Below are 17,981 nucleotides of genomic sequence, written 5' to 3' on the forward strand. Positions count from 1 at the left end.
CAGGACTCAGACGCTTCAAGAAGCTAACCAATCCCCCAAGTGCTGCAGGGGGGGATTAAACACTGAGTGTGCCACTTGTCCTGCCCAGCTGCTGCTGATGGTTGCCAGCGCCAATAAGGAGCATTATATAACTCTTGAAACTGTTTTGACATCAGTATCTGGATTGAGAAAGGCCAAGTGAATGTTACTTAGTGCATTGAACTTCCGTCACTGGGGCGAGGCAGGGCAGGTTTTGAATAAACAGCAGCCATGTGGCAGAGAGACCCAGAACTGAATGTACCTCCCCAGAGCTGCTCCTTAAAACGGGTCAGCAACAGACCGTGATGGTGCTTTACTCCTGACGCATTATCTGGCACGAAAACATGATTTTATATTAAAAAAAAAAAACATAAGATTGTTTAAAAACAAAACAAACATACATGTCAATTAATAGCAGCTAAATCCAACTCTGTCTTCAATTTCTTAAATCCTCAGTTATGGTCAAACCATGAATCAGCATTTGGATAACCATGATAGGCTAAACTGATAATCTATGAGTTCCATTTTAGTACAGAGTAAAAAAAAAAAAAGAAACTAATAAAACTTTTGAGTTGTTTTAGGGAAAGCATTAGCTTCTACACTGTATAGCATCCTTAAAATCCAACCTGCATATGACGATTCCAGCTTTTAGGACAGAGATGAGGAAATGTGGGAGTGACGCGGAGTAGAAAAAAGTGAGCACAAACATGAAAGTTACCACACAGCAGGATGTTTTCCTATCATCTCTCCTCCACACTTCTTCTCTGAAGTTGACCTCTATTGTTTCGCCATCAGATACAGAAGAAAATTTATGAGCTGCAGGCCGCCGAGTCCAAAACCCACAACATCCTGGGTTCGTACGGCATGAACATCGAGAGCTTCATCACGCACCACTGGCATGTCACTCGCTGGCCCTCTGCTTCAGCCAAGATCTCCGTCCACACGCAGCACACTGGCTGACCCAGCGGATGAGCTCTCTGGTGGGTCTGCTTGTTTGCTTTGAGAGCGCCGCTGGCCCTCTGGCCTTTCATCGACGTCGTCACCAACACTGCTCCACAGACGGTGACTACATGCTCTGTCTGCTCACTCTCCTCTTCCTCCTTGACAGCTGGTTTACTAGACTGTTGACAGACATTAGCTCCTCTCCACAGCTTGGCCTGCATGACTGGATGCAACCAAAGGATCACTTTTTCCTTGTATGGTGCTCTGTAGATGAACTCATTAGGAAATTTGGAGGTGTGGGGTTTTTCCATATTTCCTTGAAATCCAAGGCTTAACTCAGAGATTAGAGTTGCTGTGTAGTCAGCAGGTCACATGTTTGAGCCCTATGAAGGCCTGTGTCCTAAATTCTGTTCAAAAAGTGATGAAACAAGGTAAGAAGAGCATGAGCTCAAACTTTGACGGACAGCCGAATTATTTTACTGACTAATGTGCAGTCCCAGTTGGTGGTTAAGGGGCTTTAGGACACCAGTGCATGAAGAAATGGTGTGTTTGATAAGACAAAGCTCTGGAACGTTTCTCTTACACGCAACTAAAAATGATTTGGAAAGTGTTGCTATGTTGCCCGATGGGTCAGTCAGATTCGTGTCGACTGTCTGCCAGGAGGAGAAACTGACGAATGAGGTTCACTCCTTTACAGAGGAAGTATGAGAAGTTTGAACGGACGCAGTGTTGTGTTGTTGGCAGGTCTGCAGCTCACATGTTGTATGACGATGATGATGGATTTGGTGGTTGAGGTCAAAGACCTCAGAGGACTGTTTTTCTCCTTATTCTGCAGCATGATTTTGTTCCCGGACAACCGAGATGTGGAAACATCAAATTTTTAAACAATCTTCCGTGACCAAGTATCTGGGAATGTGAAGGGAGGAATTGATTAGACCAAATGTCTGGCCAAAACACACACAGACAGCTCCTCTGATAGGAGTGGACGAGCAGCAAATCATCTGACGGCCGCTGACTTCACAACAGAGGGTTTTTTCCACCGGTCTTACACATTAGAAGTGGTATTCTAGCGCATTTCATGCAGGAGACAACTGCCCGTGTTATCATATCCAAACCACTTTTCCACAGGGAGCTTCATCTACCACATGTAACCATACTTAGGTTTGGCAGAAAAAAAAAACTTGACCTCGAGTTAAAAACCGAAAACCACAATGAAATCAAATCTAAAAACAAAGCTGAAACAAAGGCAACAGGACTTGTTTGAGTTTTCCGGATGTTTCATCCAGGTTATTTATAAATGGTGGGAAGTTGGTTTTATTTTTTAATTGTTTTTATTGGGTCATCTGTGGGTGGTGTATACCTGACACATGAGGGGTCTGTTAACATGACATGTGGAAGTTGTTCAGGTTAACCTGGATGTCATCCTGTTGACGGTCAGAAACATGAAGGTGTGAATGGGGGTTAACATATTGGAGACGGATGTAGAGAGCATTTATCACTTATGATTCTCAAAGAAACAGGCCACTGTGGGGACAGTAGCATCTGCTGCTGAGTGCTGAAAATGTAAACCAGTTTAAATGTACGGGATAAGAGGGATTCCCCTTGACACACGCCTGCTGAAACATCCACTAAAATAAACACACCACTCTTCAGCCCACAATATATATCTTTTTTTTTTTATTGTACTGACTGAAAATTATACAAGATGATAATGTAAAACATTCCCTGTGTGGCGAATGAGAACCCAGAATAGAAAAGAAAGAAAAAATGTGTAAGAGCAAGAAGTGAAGCTGGGACATGGATGGATACAGATGCACAGAGGGGAGGAGCTGGATCAACATGCTGAGTATTTCTGATGTCTGAGGAGAAAACAGAAAACAAAAGACTGATTAGAGACCAACACTAATGGGCAGATCACAGGGCATCAAGTAGCTTTTCAGCTTTTCAGACTTTGAACAATGGAAAAAATCTTTTACAGTCATCATGGCGTCTTGAATGTTTTTTTTGTTGTTTTTTTTTTTTTTTACAAATCAGTAACCACCTCATTACATTTTGTACACACCACTGTTCATGTTCATATTCACTGTATATACTATATACATATGCATAGATTATATACACATATATATTGTTTTTTATTCTGATAGACTATTGTTGTACAGTATTTCTATTTTTGAGTACATTTTGTTATTTTTATGCTTATTCAAGTGTTCTTTTTATTTTGTTGTACCACTGAGCAAAGTGACCGGAGTCAAATTCCTTGTATGTGTTCACATACCTGGCTAATAAAGCTGATTCTCACAAACCGTTATGTCATGAGAACAGCAGGTTTCAGTTTTCAGGTGTCACAAATGTAGTGTGTCCTCAGTAGAAGTATTAAAAGCTATCACCACAGAACTAATACTTCTGGATCAGCTGATAATATACAATATTTGTGAGGTAGATATGTGGAAGACAATGAAAACAAGATTGTTGTGACAAAGTATTTCTCGAGAGTGTGCATATTCTGCTGTTGATCTTATTAACTGTAAAACTGACATAGTGTCAAAAATAAACAGAAAACCTATTTGTTGTCCAGGAGACCACTGTCACAGGAGACATTTTGACATGCCAGGTCAAACATTTAGACTTGAGCTGAGTTTTGGAACACTGGGCTCATTGGGACATTGAGACAGCCAACATGAACATTTTGATGAATAACTGTAAGACTAAGGCATATAGGCACAAGTTGAACTTCTTTTTTTTTTTTCCTATCCTATTTATTGTTATATATTGTAATGTTAAATATTCAGATCTGGGGGCCAAAAACTAAATTTAATGAGGACTTTCCTAGGAAACAGGCAGTAGTTAAGTGTTGTAGTAGTGTCCTTGCTGTGAAGTGCTAATCTCCACAGATTTCTCAGGACCAGTTCCAGTCTGATCATTCAAATGATTGTTTTTCAGATTCACAACAATTTTAAATCAGATTTTTTCACATACAAATCATGTCTGTACCAGGGATGTGTGTTGTTAAGGTTTCACCTGATATCGATGTAAACCCGGGACTTTTGACATGGTGCCCAAATTGGTACTGGTACGTGGGGTCTGGCAGGCTAGATGTTTGATCAAATTTGAAGTGTTACCTCCCTTGCACAATATCTCCTTTGAGCACAGGTTGCAGGTTGAGTCTGGATGTTTTGAGGTGAAGTACAGCCAAATCTTTGACTGTTTTACCTTACCCCAGATTTACATCGGAAACATCTACAGCGCGTACTTCAGTACTTGCGTACTTCGTCTCATTACTATCGTTCGTGTCATTATGGTACCAAGTATCAGTACCTATCCCTAGTCCGTACACACTGAAACAGCCATGGCAACAGCTCAGATAAGCAGCTTATTATCAGACAACACATTCAAGTCACTGTGACCGCAGATATCTGTGCTCTGGGCATCAGATCTGCGTCTCAGTAACGGCCCCTCTTACCGTCTCTGGCACCTAAACTCATGAAGTCAGTCTGACAATGATCCCTGCAGTGTTTAATCTGCCACACAGCACTGATACCTCATAAAAAAGTTGACATAGTACACACAGAGGTCCTAATTTGGTCATTGACACCTAATCGGTCTCATCACATGCAACGGTGCGCGCCTACAATGAAGGCAGGCTGCGAACAGTCCAACACAAACACAACAAGCAGCCAGGAGTTGTTAAGCATCCAGATCTGCTGGCGAGTGCACGGAGAAGGTTTGCCCTGTATGCTGGCGTTTGGAGATGGCAGTGATGTTTACATTCCTCAGCGGTGGGTGAAACCGGGTTCGGTTATTAAACAACAGTACAGACCTGCATTGTGTGTTATCACATATCATTATGTGAGGGTGTTAAAGCTGATGTACTAGATGTAACCTGACTTTCACTCTGTGAGCAGACACACAGCTGTACGTCTGTCTAAAGGTTTGACTAGTTACCCGTTTATATAAAGTTGTCTCTAGTAGTTATTGAGTATTTATAACGTAATTTTAAACTTTTAGCCATTTTTCATTTTCTAAGAGTCTAAAACAAACAACTGTGGAAGAGAGACGAGTGTGTTGAAAATCAACAGACACTTGGTGAAGTTATGAATAACTAACAAGGCTTGGGGGGGGGGGGGGGGGGGGGGGGGGGGGTTTGTGTGAACATACTTTTGCCTTGAGAGCCTTTTCTATTCGTCGATGTACTCGAAAGGCTCAGGGGGCTCAGGCTCCTGCTCCTCCTCCTCGATCTTGGGGCCATGAGCTGAGACAGGCTCCACTAGCTCCTCCTCCTCCTCACTAGTGTCCTTCATGATGATGATCCCTCCTGTGTGGAGCTGGTGACAGACAGGGAGAATTACCAATGATGAGATAGTAAAGGATTGAGGGATAGCATTGGCTTGAACCTTTTTTTCTATGAATTTATTTGGGCTTTAAGTGCTGGATGCAGGGTCAAACAAATGAATAATGAGGCTAACTACTACTAGTACTGCATGGTAAACTTGGAGCATTTATTCCTAAGTGTCTGAGAGCTTTGCTCACACCTCAACCCAATCCACTCAGGCTTCCAGAAGGTAATAAATATAATGAATAAGTGAGTTGTATTTTAGCCAATCACAGAGTTGAGAGTTGAGTCATTTGGGGCTTCATTTGTTCAGAGTTGAGTATTGTGTGCAGTATAAAAACACCTCCAGTGAAGAAGCAAACTCAATCCCTGTGCTAATGTTTGTCTTTCAATGAATCTCCAGACCAGGTTTCAAAATAAGGCTGCAAAATGTTCTCCATTTCCTAAACTTGCCTAGCAACCAAAAACAAATCCTTAAAAGGAACGCAGCATTACAAAACTTAAGACAAGCAGAGGCAGCATTTTGGCACTTTATAGTGCTTCCTCTTGACAGGACTGTGGTGAGCTTATTGGGCGGCTGCACGTCGTCTTGCCATTTACAGCGGAAAACTGTCAACATTTACAGCAGGGGTCTGGTTTATAATCCTGGAGAGGGGAGTTTCTGGACTCTTAAGGTATGTGATGTGACAGAGGCCAAAATCAACCAACAGCCTGGATCCTGATTTAAACTATTCATTTTTGAGAAAAACTCCTCTCTTCACCCTTTTTTCAATTTTATTATCGGATGTTTACACATTGTGTGTGAGTACTGTTGTCATCTAGGAGTCTCCCAGGACTTTATGGATTTAATTGTCTTTTTTTAATTCTATGAAAAAAATAGACAATTACAACCCATTAAACACATTTATGTGTATATATTCTGAATATCGCAGGTGAAAAATCTGTGATGTATTCTTTGTTAGAAGATGTGACATTTACTGTTGGTGTTTAAAGGGGCTAAAAAATAAGTTTTACAGCTATACTATATATTATTATATATATATATTTTGTTTAGCAGTCTTTTGAAAGCTGTGTAAAAATATGACAGAGAATAAACAATCAGCTTGTGTGCTGATTGACACACAACAAAAAGGCCAGTCTACTACTGAATCCATCATCTGATCAGGAACCATGATAGAAGCACATAAATTCATAACATTCATTTGGTCACCATGCTAGCAAGTATGTATAGAGTAATTTGAAAAATAAAGTTTGAAATTTTTTCTTAAGCTTATAACACATTTTAAGTAATTACTGATCACATTCACAGACAAACACTGAAGCTGCTGTTACCGGTTTGAAGGGCTGGTATCTGCAGGTCTCTGGCATGATGAGGACTTTGAGCTGAGCCGGCATCACTCTGGCTGGGTTCTCCAAGAGCTGGAAGTTTGGCTCGGCCTCCTTCTTCTTCTCTTTCTCCTTCTCCTCGTCCTTCTTCTCCTTCTCACCTTCCTGGACCTCCTGTGAAAAAATAAGTAGCATTTTCTGCATCAGGGCCAGTGTGTTAACTTGTTTAAATATGTGTATTTGATCTGATCAAATTCACATTTATTCTGTTGTCGTCTGAGTTTTGTTCGGTTTCATTACATTCCTTTTTTCAGTTTTTTTTTTTTTCAGTTTTTTCACACTTCAGTATTATAAGTATTTAGATTTAGTTTTATTACCACCATAATTGACCACAAATCCCACCACAATCAGAACCATACTGAATGGGTCACAGGTAATAAATTCAGGTTTTCCATCTTTCTGTTGTGTGTCAGTCCTGTTCTGCTCTTCTGGAAATGAGACAATAAAGAACGAGGGCTAGCTCGATAGCTTTAAGGTATAGCTTCAGCGGAGATCTTTCCTTTGAAGCTAAATAAAATCAAAAGCTGGAGATGTGAGCAGGTCAGACATGTCTCTCAACACCAGACCTAAAATGTAGCATGGCAGGAAGTATCGAAACTCACCCCAAGAATATCCCAATGGAAGTCCAATTGGCAGTGGACTGACTGTGAACACTAAGTGAGTCAATAAGTCAAGTAAGTCAGACTTGGACTACTTTTATTTTTTTTTCTCAAAGTGCTTCAGAGGCTGGATAACTGGGTCAGGTACTGTAAAGTCTCATTATAACTGACAATATATTTTAATACCAGCCAGTGAAGTATGAAATTCATTATTTTTTTGTCAACGAAAGTTGAGAAAAGCACACACGTTTCAACTAAAAACTTCAAAGACACAAGCTAAAATAATATATCATATTGAACAAGACACAACAGTCCTTTTGTTCGAATGTGAGAAGACCACCCATGAAGAGTAAGTGTGATTTAGATCAGATCTTTTGGTTTGAAGATAAAAACTGTCAAGTGTAAACTATTAGTATTTAATGAATAAACAAAATAAATGTCTGTCTTTTGAAAAAATGAATCAAGTGAAAATAAATCATTTTCAGTAGTGAAGCAGAAGAGAGTTCTGGGCTTTTTCCACTCACCACTTCCATCTTCTCCTCCTCCTTTTCTTTCTTTTCCTTCTCCTTTTTCTTGGCTTTAGCCGTGATGGAGAGAACAGCAGTGGATACCTGCAATGTGCAGACATTTCCACAACGTAAGATAATATAGACATTCAGACGTTCTACAAACATGGATTAAAGGGCACAAAACTGGTCGACCACAAAATGAACGTCTTTCATTATATTCTCCAAAAGCATCTAGGATTGTGAAACAGAGCAACTCTGAAAAAATAGGCCAGAAATGCTGAAACAATAAACACAACAGGCAAGAAAGTGATGAGTCTTACGAGGAGGGTTTTGAATTATTCACAAATCAATATGAAGCGATATCAGCTTTCCTGAACTAATAATTTAAAAACAAAAAGGAAAGCAAAACAAGCCAATCTGTTGTGGCGCCTCAGTTCTCACCTTCTCCTTCTCTTTCTCTTTGGGAACCTCCAGAGCTGGCGGATAAGCGAAAGTGGAGGGCTTACAGTTAGAACGGTACTGCACCTTGGGCATCTGAACAGAAAGACACAAAAGAAATGGTCAACCTCGATGTTATGACATTTTTTTTAAGGTTTATGTTCACATAGAGTATCTATTTTAGAGAAGATAATGACAAGTTTAACTGGTATAAGTTTTAGCCATTTCAGCAATGGGAGTTAAAATGTGTCTCCCACCTGAGACACAAATGAAACATGTCTGCAACTAATATAATGGACTGCCATTAGTTTTTATACAAAAATTATGGTCACCCAAGGGATAAATGCTAGTGATTAATTCCACAGTTAGGTGTACATTTTTGATATGAAATTAAATGTTGGAAGTGTGATGGCCACTTCTCTGGGGTCAACCTTGGGCAATATTTTTGCCAAATACTATGGTTTACTCCAAAATACTTTCCCAACTCTGTCATATTTTTCTTATTATTGCTGTGGATTTGAGTGATTAACCTGACAAATGAGTTCCCGAATGAGGAAATTCATGCGAATGTCCCCTGCAAGTCGGAAAGATGACTAAAAAAGTCTGCAACATTGTGACATCATATAAACAGAAACAGGAAAGAGAAACGGCTAGCATAAGTAATCCTGGCTAAAACCTGGCGAATGGTGCCATTTTGTCACTTAAAAATGACATTCCCATCGCTAACAAAGATCTGACATCATACTTTTGAGGAAATGCACACATGTTAAGAAAAGAATAATGTGTCAGGTCTTCCCTGCTTTGTTGTCACACATATACTGCAAACAGCTATCAACTTCTCAACTTGAGAAAAGAGCCCAAGAGGCAAAATGAGGACAGTCTTTTCCGAAATAAAATCAATCAATTGTGGACGTCAAGAATAAAATTTGAACCTTAGCTAGAACATTTTGCCCACTTCCTTTTAGCTTTAACAAAGCTTTATTAGCTAAATTTCCACCATATGCATTGCTTGTTTTTAATTGCCCTTGCGTAAATTAAGTGTTAAAATCCTTAACAGAAAGAATTCCTCTGACAGAAATTCCAATGAGTTGGATGGGACTTCAGCTAATTCATCTAAGAAAATACTGTGAAATATTATTTGAAGATACACTTAAGGCAAGACTCAACAGTTTTTTGGTTGAAAATGTCATTCTAAAATGTGCCAGCTTAATGTCAGCTTAAAACATCACATTTCAAAACAGGGTTTCTCTTCCAGACTCCAGCCTAAATATGCCCACAAATGGAAAGCAACTAGGTTTTGCTGAAATGTGACACTATGCTATCATGTTACATTTCTAGTAATGAAGACTTGTTGCTGTGCATTCCTGTAGCTGATCAAAATAACAACGTTTAAACAAGAGAAACTGCTACAGTTAAGATGGAGAAACCCTGGTGCACGTTAATCTGAGGGAACAATTTCTAAAGTGCTTCTCCACTAATATCACAGCCTTAACCTTAAGTAAAATGAAGTGCTCTGTCGACTGTACCTAGACAAACATAAAAGAAGATCTCGAGTCACAGCAGCTTCAGGTGCCTTCTGTTTAAAGTAAGCCTCAAATTATAGCAGTTCACCGAAACTTAAGGATTAAACTGTCTGCAGCAGAGCCGGGATGAAGCACAATGCATGACCAGGAGCACTTCTTATTTTCTCTTAGCTTGTAATTTGGCAGTTTCACTGTGGTATGGAGGAAAAATAACACAGGGACAGAGATAGTTCTTGTACAGCAAGGAAGCTACATTTGTTCTACTGACAAGAATGTTCTCTGTCCAACAGTGAGAGACTAAATCTGTGAAGGCTTGTGCTTTGAAGTAAAACATGTCATGACAAACTCAGCAAGCATGTCTATTTAACCCTGTTTTCCCTCACCTTCCTTCTACACTTCATTTTTAACATAACATTTGGGACTTTGGATGAGCTATACCCAAAAGAACGCCAGTTTCCCTGATGTCAGGCGCTGCTGATTTGGGTAGCAAAGAAGAGATAAAGCCCATATAATGTCAGTTTAAGGCCATAATATGTCACACTGATCCTTTGGCACCACCGTACCAAAAAGTTCCACAGTCAGCAAAGCCCTGTTATTGTAAAGCTGCAATAACAATTCACTTTCTGGAACCGCTTGTCCCGTGGAAGGTTGCGGGGAGCCTATCCCAGCTTCAGGCGAGGTACAGGGCTAACACAGTGAGCCAGACCATTCATCCACACACACCCCTACAGCCAAATTAGAATCACCAGTTCACCTAACAAACATACCTTTGGACAGGAGGAAGTTCGATAATGGCCAAATTGTGATCGCTAGACAACTGGGTCAGAGAATCTCCAAAAACTGCAACTCTGTGGTTTCTGGTCTGTGGTAATCAGCATCTATCAAAAGTGGTTCAAGGAAGGAACAGTGGTGAACTGGCGACAGGGTCAGGGACAGCCTGACCTAAAGCTCAGTGATGCATGTGGGGGGGCAAAGTTCCGGGGTACACTACGGGAAGAAGGCAAGTTGGTGTATGCTTTGACCAATGTTCTGCTGGGAAACCTTTAGTCCTGCCATCCCTGTGGATGTTTTTTTGACACATACCACCTATTTAAGCATTGCTGCCAACCATGAAGCCCCTTTTATGGATGGCTGTGGTCTCTTTCAGCAGGATAATGAACCCTGCCACAAAGCAAAAACGGTTCAGGAATAGTTTGAGGAACAGAGTCTGCTTCAGAGTGAGCAAATAAGGCATTATGGTCAGCATACTGGAGCTCCGTGATGGAGGATGTGAGCACTTTGCTTTTTGCCCTGACCCTGTTGATGTTGAAGAGCCCGTCGTCTGTCGTGTATATGAACTTGATTCCCTCACCTTTAGCTGGTATGGTGGAGGATGGTGGAGATAAAGATGGCAAAAGGGGTCAACCCAATGAAGCGCCGTTTGACACCAGTGTGTACTTTGATTGCCAAATACAGTTTCAGTTACACAGATCGGTGGATACAAGGTTTTAATCAGAGCTGTGGCAAATCTCTGTATATTAATGAACCTCAGAAACACCAGTAACAGCTAGTCTGAATACTTCAGTACCTTGAGGTCCTTGTTGAGGCCAATTATAGCTGTTGGTGTAAAGGCCAGTGACAGGAAGTGGGAGAGAGGGAACCAGAACCAGAACTGGGTGAAGACCAGCAGGCCGACCACTGATGGCATGTGAGTGTGACCTGTCCTGGACTGGAGAGAGATGGTCACGTTGCGTCCACCTGGAAAGCAGAGAGCAGGAAGATTAGATAAGGCTTCAGGATTATAGAACAGTAGTTTATCATCACATGATATACAGTTTTTGATTCCAAAATTATTAAACATTTCATTTTGTCAAAATTTTGATGCATCCCTTCACAGATAAAATTATTACTCGTACAATTCAGTAGAAAAACACAACGCTAACAAGTGCCAAGTGTACAGTAAACAGACTCAGTCAGCTCACAGGTTAACCTGGGCAAGTGAAACCACAGAAATCAAGGGAATAGTTATTTGGATAATAAAATTAGGTTAATGGTTAAAACATTTTTTTTTTGTTATTAGTGATTGTGGAACAAACGTTTGGCACAAAATCCCTAAGTCCAGAGAGTGGGAAGGTAACATGAGTACAGACTCGGATGTTCACCACCCAGAAAACATTGTCTTTTGGCTTCAACCTAAGTGATCTGTTGATCTCAGAGCAGGATTTAAATTGGATGAATAAGCTGGTAAGTCAGTTACACCCAGGAATGCATTGTCTACAGTATCCTGTTTCTAATTTAATAAAATAGGTGTCATCCATTATCACTAGGTTTGAGGTGCACAGGTAATAGATCACTAATCTTAAGGTGTGTCAGTTGTCCCAAGACAGAAATAAATATAGGGAGAAAGCATATCTGATTTTAATTAAATTCTAAGATCAAGAAGTTCTGTTGTCTTGACAGGACACTGACATTTTTTGCCTCTTCATCTTTTCTGACCCTACAGAGGTTTCCCAGACAAGTGACAGAAGGACAGAAGTCCTCCAGGCTGGCACATCAATGCGCACCATTGCTAGAAGGTTTGCTGTGTCTCCCAGTGCAGTCTCAAGAGTATGGAGGAGATTCCAGGTGACAAGCATTTACTCTAGGAGAGCTGGATAGAGCTGTAGAAGGTCCTCAACCCATCAGCAGGACTGGTATATACTTCTTTGTGTAAAGAGAAACAGAACGAGCAGAGCCAGAGCCCTACAAAATGATCTCCAGCAGGCCACTGGCACGAAAGTCCTTGAATAATCAGAGACAGACTCCTCTAGTGAGCCCTAGTGAGCTACCTTGGAGTTCACTTAGCAGGTTCAATCTGAACACATGTAACAGGCTTGAAAGGGCGTAATGCTGCTTTAACATCCTTCAGCATGGCCAGTTTGGTGATGGGTCAGGAATGGTATCAGGAGGCGTATCCATGGAGTGAAGCACAGACCTCTCAGGCTAGACAACAGCACCTTGACTGCCATTAGGTATTGGGACGAAATCCTTGTACTCTGGGTTCCTCCTGGTGCACAACAATGCCCAACTTCATGTGGCGAGGGTATAACCTCGGTAAGAATGATTATTTTCATTTCCTTCATACATTGTGGCATGCTTTTGTTCGTGCCACATTACATAGTCCATAGCAGACAGACCTGGAAAATAAGAGCATTCTTCAAGCAACTGAAAAGTGCACAATGATTTTAAACGAACTGTAGTTATTACAGCTCTGTTGGCAATTCTCTAGTGATTATTTATTTTGCAAGAAAAAGGACAAAACCAATTTACAGGCGGAGTTGGCAACGGCACAACTTGAACGAGTACAAAAGACTAACAGCCCTGTCTTACTGGGACACACAGAAGGGAGGGACGGCAGAAGACAGGCGGAGGAGGATAAGAACAGAGGAAGTAACCAGGATGATTTGTCATAATGGAAAGACAAACTTTCTTTCTTTAAAAGAAGGTTACTGGTGTGTCACCCTTTCAGCTAAAAATGAAATCAACCTTAACAATAGCATTTTAATCATCTGCTGCCGTCTAGCTGCTGACCTATTCCAGTCTGAGGCCACTACAATGATTTAATTGCAGAGTCTTATCTTGACATCCAGTGTTGAAACTATTCCAGTGCGGTGGACTGAACATTAGCCAGAAGAACTTACGAGGTCGGTATTTTAGAATCTCAGCACCACAACCGGGTGCTCGAGAATCTCTTAAATACTTGAGAAGAGGTTGAGTGCACTTGACAAGCAGGTTCCTCCTACTTGTTGCTTTTGCCAACTCTTAGTTCATTCCAAAGAGTTGGTGAGGGAAGCCTCAGGATAACTGTGATCCCTCAGAAGGTGTAATGTCCCTATAACCACCAAGTCCTTCATTTAAAAGGACAAAATAGCCATTAAAATAGAAAGACAAGACATGCTTTGTTACACAGGTAAAAGAAAATCTACTAAATAAAGATAATTAACTGATTTGTATCAATTATTGAGAGAAGGTCAAACAGGGGCTGGCATGAGGATGAGAGATGGCCTGGATACATGCAACACGCAGGAGTCTGACATTTCCTGTGTATTAAACCCCTGTAATCATGGGACTGAGCTCTAATGGTTTCCACCAATCAAATTAAATACAATTACCTCTGCACCTCAAATACTCCTCAAGCTCCAGAAGAACAAGAATATTGCAACAATCATACCACATAAGCTAATGTAAGGTCATCCTAGCCTGAGTTTACTTTCCGGAATTGTCACATGACAAAAATTAAGATGGCTCAGAACAAAATAACCACGAATCGGCAATGCAGGAGGTGACAACAGTGTTTAAACAGAACTGGTTTCTTTCTGGCTTGGCACACGGGGTTTTGTGTTAGTGAGGTTAGAGAGGTGAGTGGATACACATGGATATAGATGTGGGCTGCATGTATGTATAGCTCTCCATGTGATGATGTGCAGCTCTCCTGGACCTCACTCATGCTCACGCACACACGTGCACATACACACACACACACAGCCTGCTTGCTTGTATCCACAAACACACGCACATATAAACACAGAGGCCATCGGACAAACAGCAATCACCAGGGGAAGACCAATGGGCCATATGGCTGAAAGCAGAGCTGAGGTAGGGCCGCCAAGCGCCAATGAACCTTAGTGTGATCTGTTCCAGAGACACAGAGCACAGGTGGTCAGCTGGAGAGGGTTACTCTATGTTTGCCTAAATGTAAAAGGAACTCAAACTGAGATACACACAAAACCACAAACCCACATAACATTTCAAGCAGTTGTTTAACTGTCATTAAGACAAAGACCTTTTCGTTATGCCCAGGAGGTTGAAGTAACGTGGGCCACACAGGACCACATACCAGATTAATCCTGTTCAGTGATAGATGTGCAGAACCATTAGCCCAACTGAAGACTAACCTGCATCGAGGATTCCCTGGGCCAGGATGGCACCGAACTTGGCCATAACATCATCATGCTTGTCGTTGATCACTTTCGCATAAAGCTGCCTGAACTGGTTCACCTGAAATTTATGAGAGAAAAAAATCAGTAAAAGAAAAACACTGCTAAAGAGCTACAGTGTGTGCCACTTGTCAGAGGCTCTCCAGACTAAAGAGTATAGTATATATTTACATGTAACTGTAAAGCACACTCAGCAGAGCACTCACAACACATCAATAACAGTTTTGCTACAGACAAGACAACAATGTAGTACGTTGGTGGCCCCAGTACTGACAACAGTAGTACAGTGAAACACCGAATAAATGCTGTACTGAGTAAATACCAGACAATTTACGACCGACACACCATTAAAAAACCTGGGGAATAAAAGTCACAGATGTATAAGGACTTGTTAAGTGTTTGTTGTTAAGGACTGTTGCTATGCAGATGAGGATAATTTCAAAATGTGTCTGGTTTTTCTCATCTGTCTATGACAAACCAGGAGGTGTTTCAATGGCGAGTGTGTGCAGTTATGCCTGCACTAGTCTCTCCCCAGTCTCCTATAACATAGACTTCTTTACTTCAATGCTGTCTTGTTTCAGTCAAGTCTTCTACTTTCCTTTCTTCTCAGTTTACTCAGCAGTTTACTCTGGTCTCAGTGGTATTAAACTGCATTTTAAGTCACTAAAACATGCAGTAAAGACAAAAAACAGCGCTTTTATTTTGTACAGTACTTTTCTTCCAAACTCACTCACTTTAAAAAAGACACTCCTTTGCTGCTTTACACTGTAGGTATAGTCAAGGGTATAGATGCGACTGGCTGAAAAGAAGTTTCACTATCGTCTTACCTTGGGACAGGTGACTTCAGTCTGTTGAATCATGATGAGAGCAGATGCAATGAGGGCGCCTTGTCTCACATAATTCACAGGGTCATTTGTCATGGGTTCGAGAAGATTAATGGCCTCCTGTGTGAGATAACAGAAGCTGGTCAGAATCAGAGAATCTTTATTTGTCCCACAAATTTAGGAAATTACATTATGTTCCTTGAACAAATAAATATACTTTTTTTTAAATTAAATGTGTTTTATAAGCTTTTTTTAAGCATGAGTTACTTTTGACAAAGCTAGACTATGAACTTTTTATTCATTCATTTATTTATATTTATTTCTGTAATTTGCATTTAAATTAAATAAAATATGTTTTTCAACTGATCAATAACACTGTGGGTATGCCTCTTAAGAGCGTGTGTGCATGTGTGGTTGTGTGAGTTGGTGCGCATGTATGAGTTTAAGTGTATATGTGGTGAAAATGGCACACATGATTGTTTACTTGCATTTATACCTTTCAATTGATTACGAACTGATTTTTATGTAACCGTTTGTATTGTAACTATGTATACCTCTTGTAAAGCACATTGAGTCTGCCTTGTGCATGAAATGCGCATTATAAAAAAAAAACTGAATTGAATTGAATTAAAAGAATAAGACTTCTACCACACAAAGTATTCGGTGGGATGCCATGAGGACCTCTTGTAATTCTAAAGGTACAGTAAACAAAGTGTTGAAGCGAAATCTGTAGTTTCTCAGTCTCATCAAGTTGAAGTAGACATTAAACTATTAGACCCATTTCTTTTCTCTTTCTAACACAACAAATCAACACCATCAGGTTAAATACAGGAAAAGGGATTATCAACAGAGTCAAGCAGACCTCACAAATGAATGACATTGACAGTCATACATAGCTGGTTTTCCCAGAAGGACAATCTGACTCTTCCTATCACTGAATGAATGAATGAACATGAATCTCTTCTTCTTTCTTTTATTTCTGATCTGAACTCTCTACTCCCTAGTCCAGCCAGCCCGTCATTGTTACTTTTATTTTTCTTGAAAAGTAATGGCTGTAACGTACACCACCAGGCTCAGGAGAAGATGTCAGCTCCGCCAGTGAAAGAGAAACAAACTAGGATGATGACAGCGGAGGTAAAATAAACCATGTTTCATCTGTGTTTTCATCTCAGCTGGATAACACAGGCCTGCACAGGAAAAATTAGTCAGAATGTAAAGCCAACACTAGTCAACCACATCCTGTCCATGATGGGTTGTTGGAGGGGGACTTAATTTTGAGTATTTACTGTCAGACCCAATCAGCAAATCTGGTTGGTTGTTTATGAGCTTCTTGATCCATATACAGTATCTATAGATTTGGACCACTGACTGTATATACTATGGACAAACCCATCGTGACGTCACCCACAGGTTTCTGAAGCTCAAATATGAAGCCCGAAGTGGACAATATTCTAAATATGGACAAGAGGGGGGTCATTGAGACCCACCAACCCAACTCTTCGCTAACTGTTAGCTCAGGCTACTGCCTGTCACTTAAAGCAGCAACGCCCTTAATTATGCAGAATTTTAAACCTGAATAAAAAAAAATAAAATTAGTTAGGAGAAAATTCACCTGTGTACAGCTGTCATGAATAGTGAAATAAACCATTGAGACCAAAACCATTTTTTGTACCAGGCTGTCAATATGTTTAATATAACTGTAAAGTTGGCCTTTTAACATGGGGGTTTATGGGGATTTGCTCCCTTTTGCAGCCAACCTCAACCACTCGAACTGCAATTTTTTGCACTTCCGCATGGGCTTCATTGCTCAAAACTTGAGGCTGCCGCCTGGTTTGGACCCTACTGTCAGGTAACCTTTAAATTTAAACTCAGTCCACCAATGCTTTTCACTGGCTGGAGGCTCCTGTAAATAAACGGGTTTGTGCAGATCACGATGACTTGATTTCCATTTTAAGACACAATAATTTATAAAACGATATCATGATGGAGCACTGAAACAATGAAATGAATATTTCTTGTGACTCTGCTCTGTGTTTAGCTTGGTGAACAATGTTAAAATAGAAGCTTAACTGTTATTATGAATTTCAATGTGGGATAAAAAGAGTATCAACAGATGAGAATAATGGTCATTTCAAAGTATAAAACACACTAAGAACACCAGCCCTGCAAATACATCCAGACCCAAGGTGGAAGTGGCTAAGGAATGTGCTCCCTGTAAAAAGGTCACCCAGTTCTTGTGCCACATCCTGATTACTCTCAGTAATGGACTAACATCCCAGAGGTCTTATTCTGGAAAAACCAAGCGGTGATGCTTTGGAGCTCATTAGGCCTGTAGCATGCCTTGGCCATAATATTCACTTTGGGGCTCCGAGGCGCAGGTTTCAATGAGCCAATGATTCAGATGTGTTCATATTATTCATATGGTTATTTCGATGTAGGATTTGTTTTGAAGAT

General features: G+C 40.6%; 1 protein-coding gene across 1 annotated transcript in view; it reads right to left on the bottom strand.

Moving 5' to 3' along the window:
- Positions 1-2,622: 2,622 nt before the first annotated feature.
- psmd1 (proteasome 26S subunit, non-ATPase 1) overlaps positions 2,623-17,981 on the bottom strand; it is a 40,691-nt gene continuing 25,332 nt past the window's right edge. The window contains exons 18-25 of the mRNA XM_047587007.1: positions 15,531-15,647; positions 14,662-14,764; positions 11,316-11,485; positions 8,229-8,321; positions 7,803-7,889; positions 6,626-6,793; positions 5,119-5,285; positions 2,623-2,819 (exon numbers count right to left, since the gene is read on the bottom strand). Of these exons, the coding sequence (XP_047442963.1) occupies positions 5,139-5,285; positions 6,626-6,793; positions 7,803-7,889; positions 8,229-8,321; positions 11,316-11,485; positions 14,662-14,764; positions 15,531-15,647 (885 nt within the window). The 3' untranslated portion in view covers positions 2,623-2,819; positions 5,119-5,138. The remainder of the gene's footprint in view (positions 2,820-5,118; positions 5,286-6,625; positions 6,794-7,802; positions 7,890-8,228; positions 8,322-11,315; positions 11,486-14,661; positions 14,765-15,530; positions 15,648-17,981) is intronic.

This window comes from Mugil cephalus, chromosome 6 (genome assembly GCF_022458985.1).
Source record: "Mugil cephalus isolate CIBA_MC_2020 chromosome 6, CIBA_Mcephalus_1.1, whole genome shotgun sequence".
Classification (NCBI taxonomy): Eukaryota; Metazoa; Chordata; class Actinopteri; order Mugiliformes; family Mugilidae; genus Mugil; species Mugil cephalus.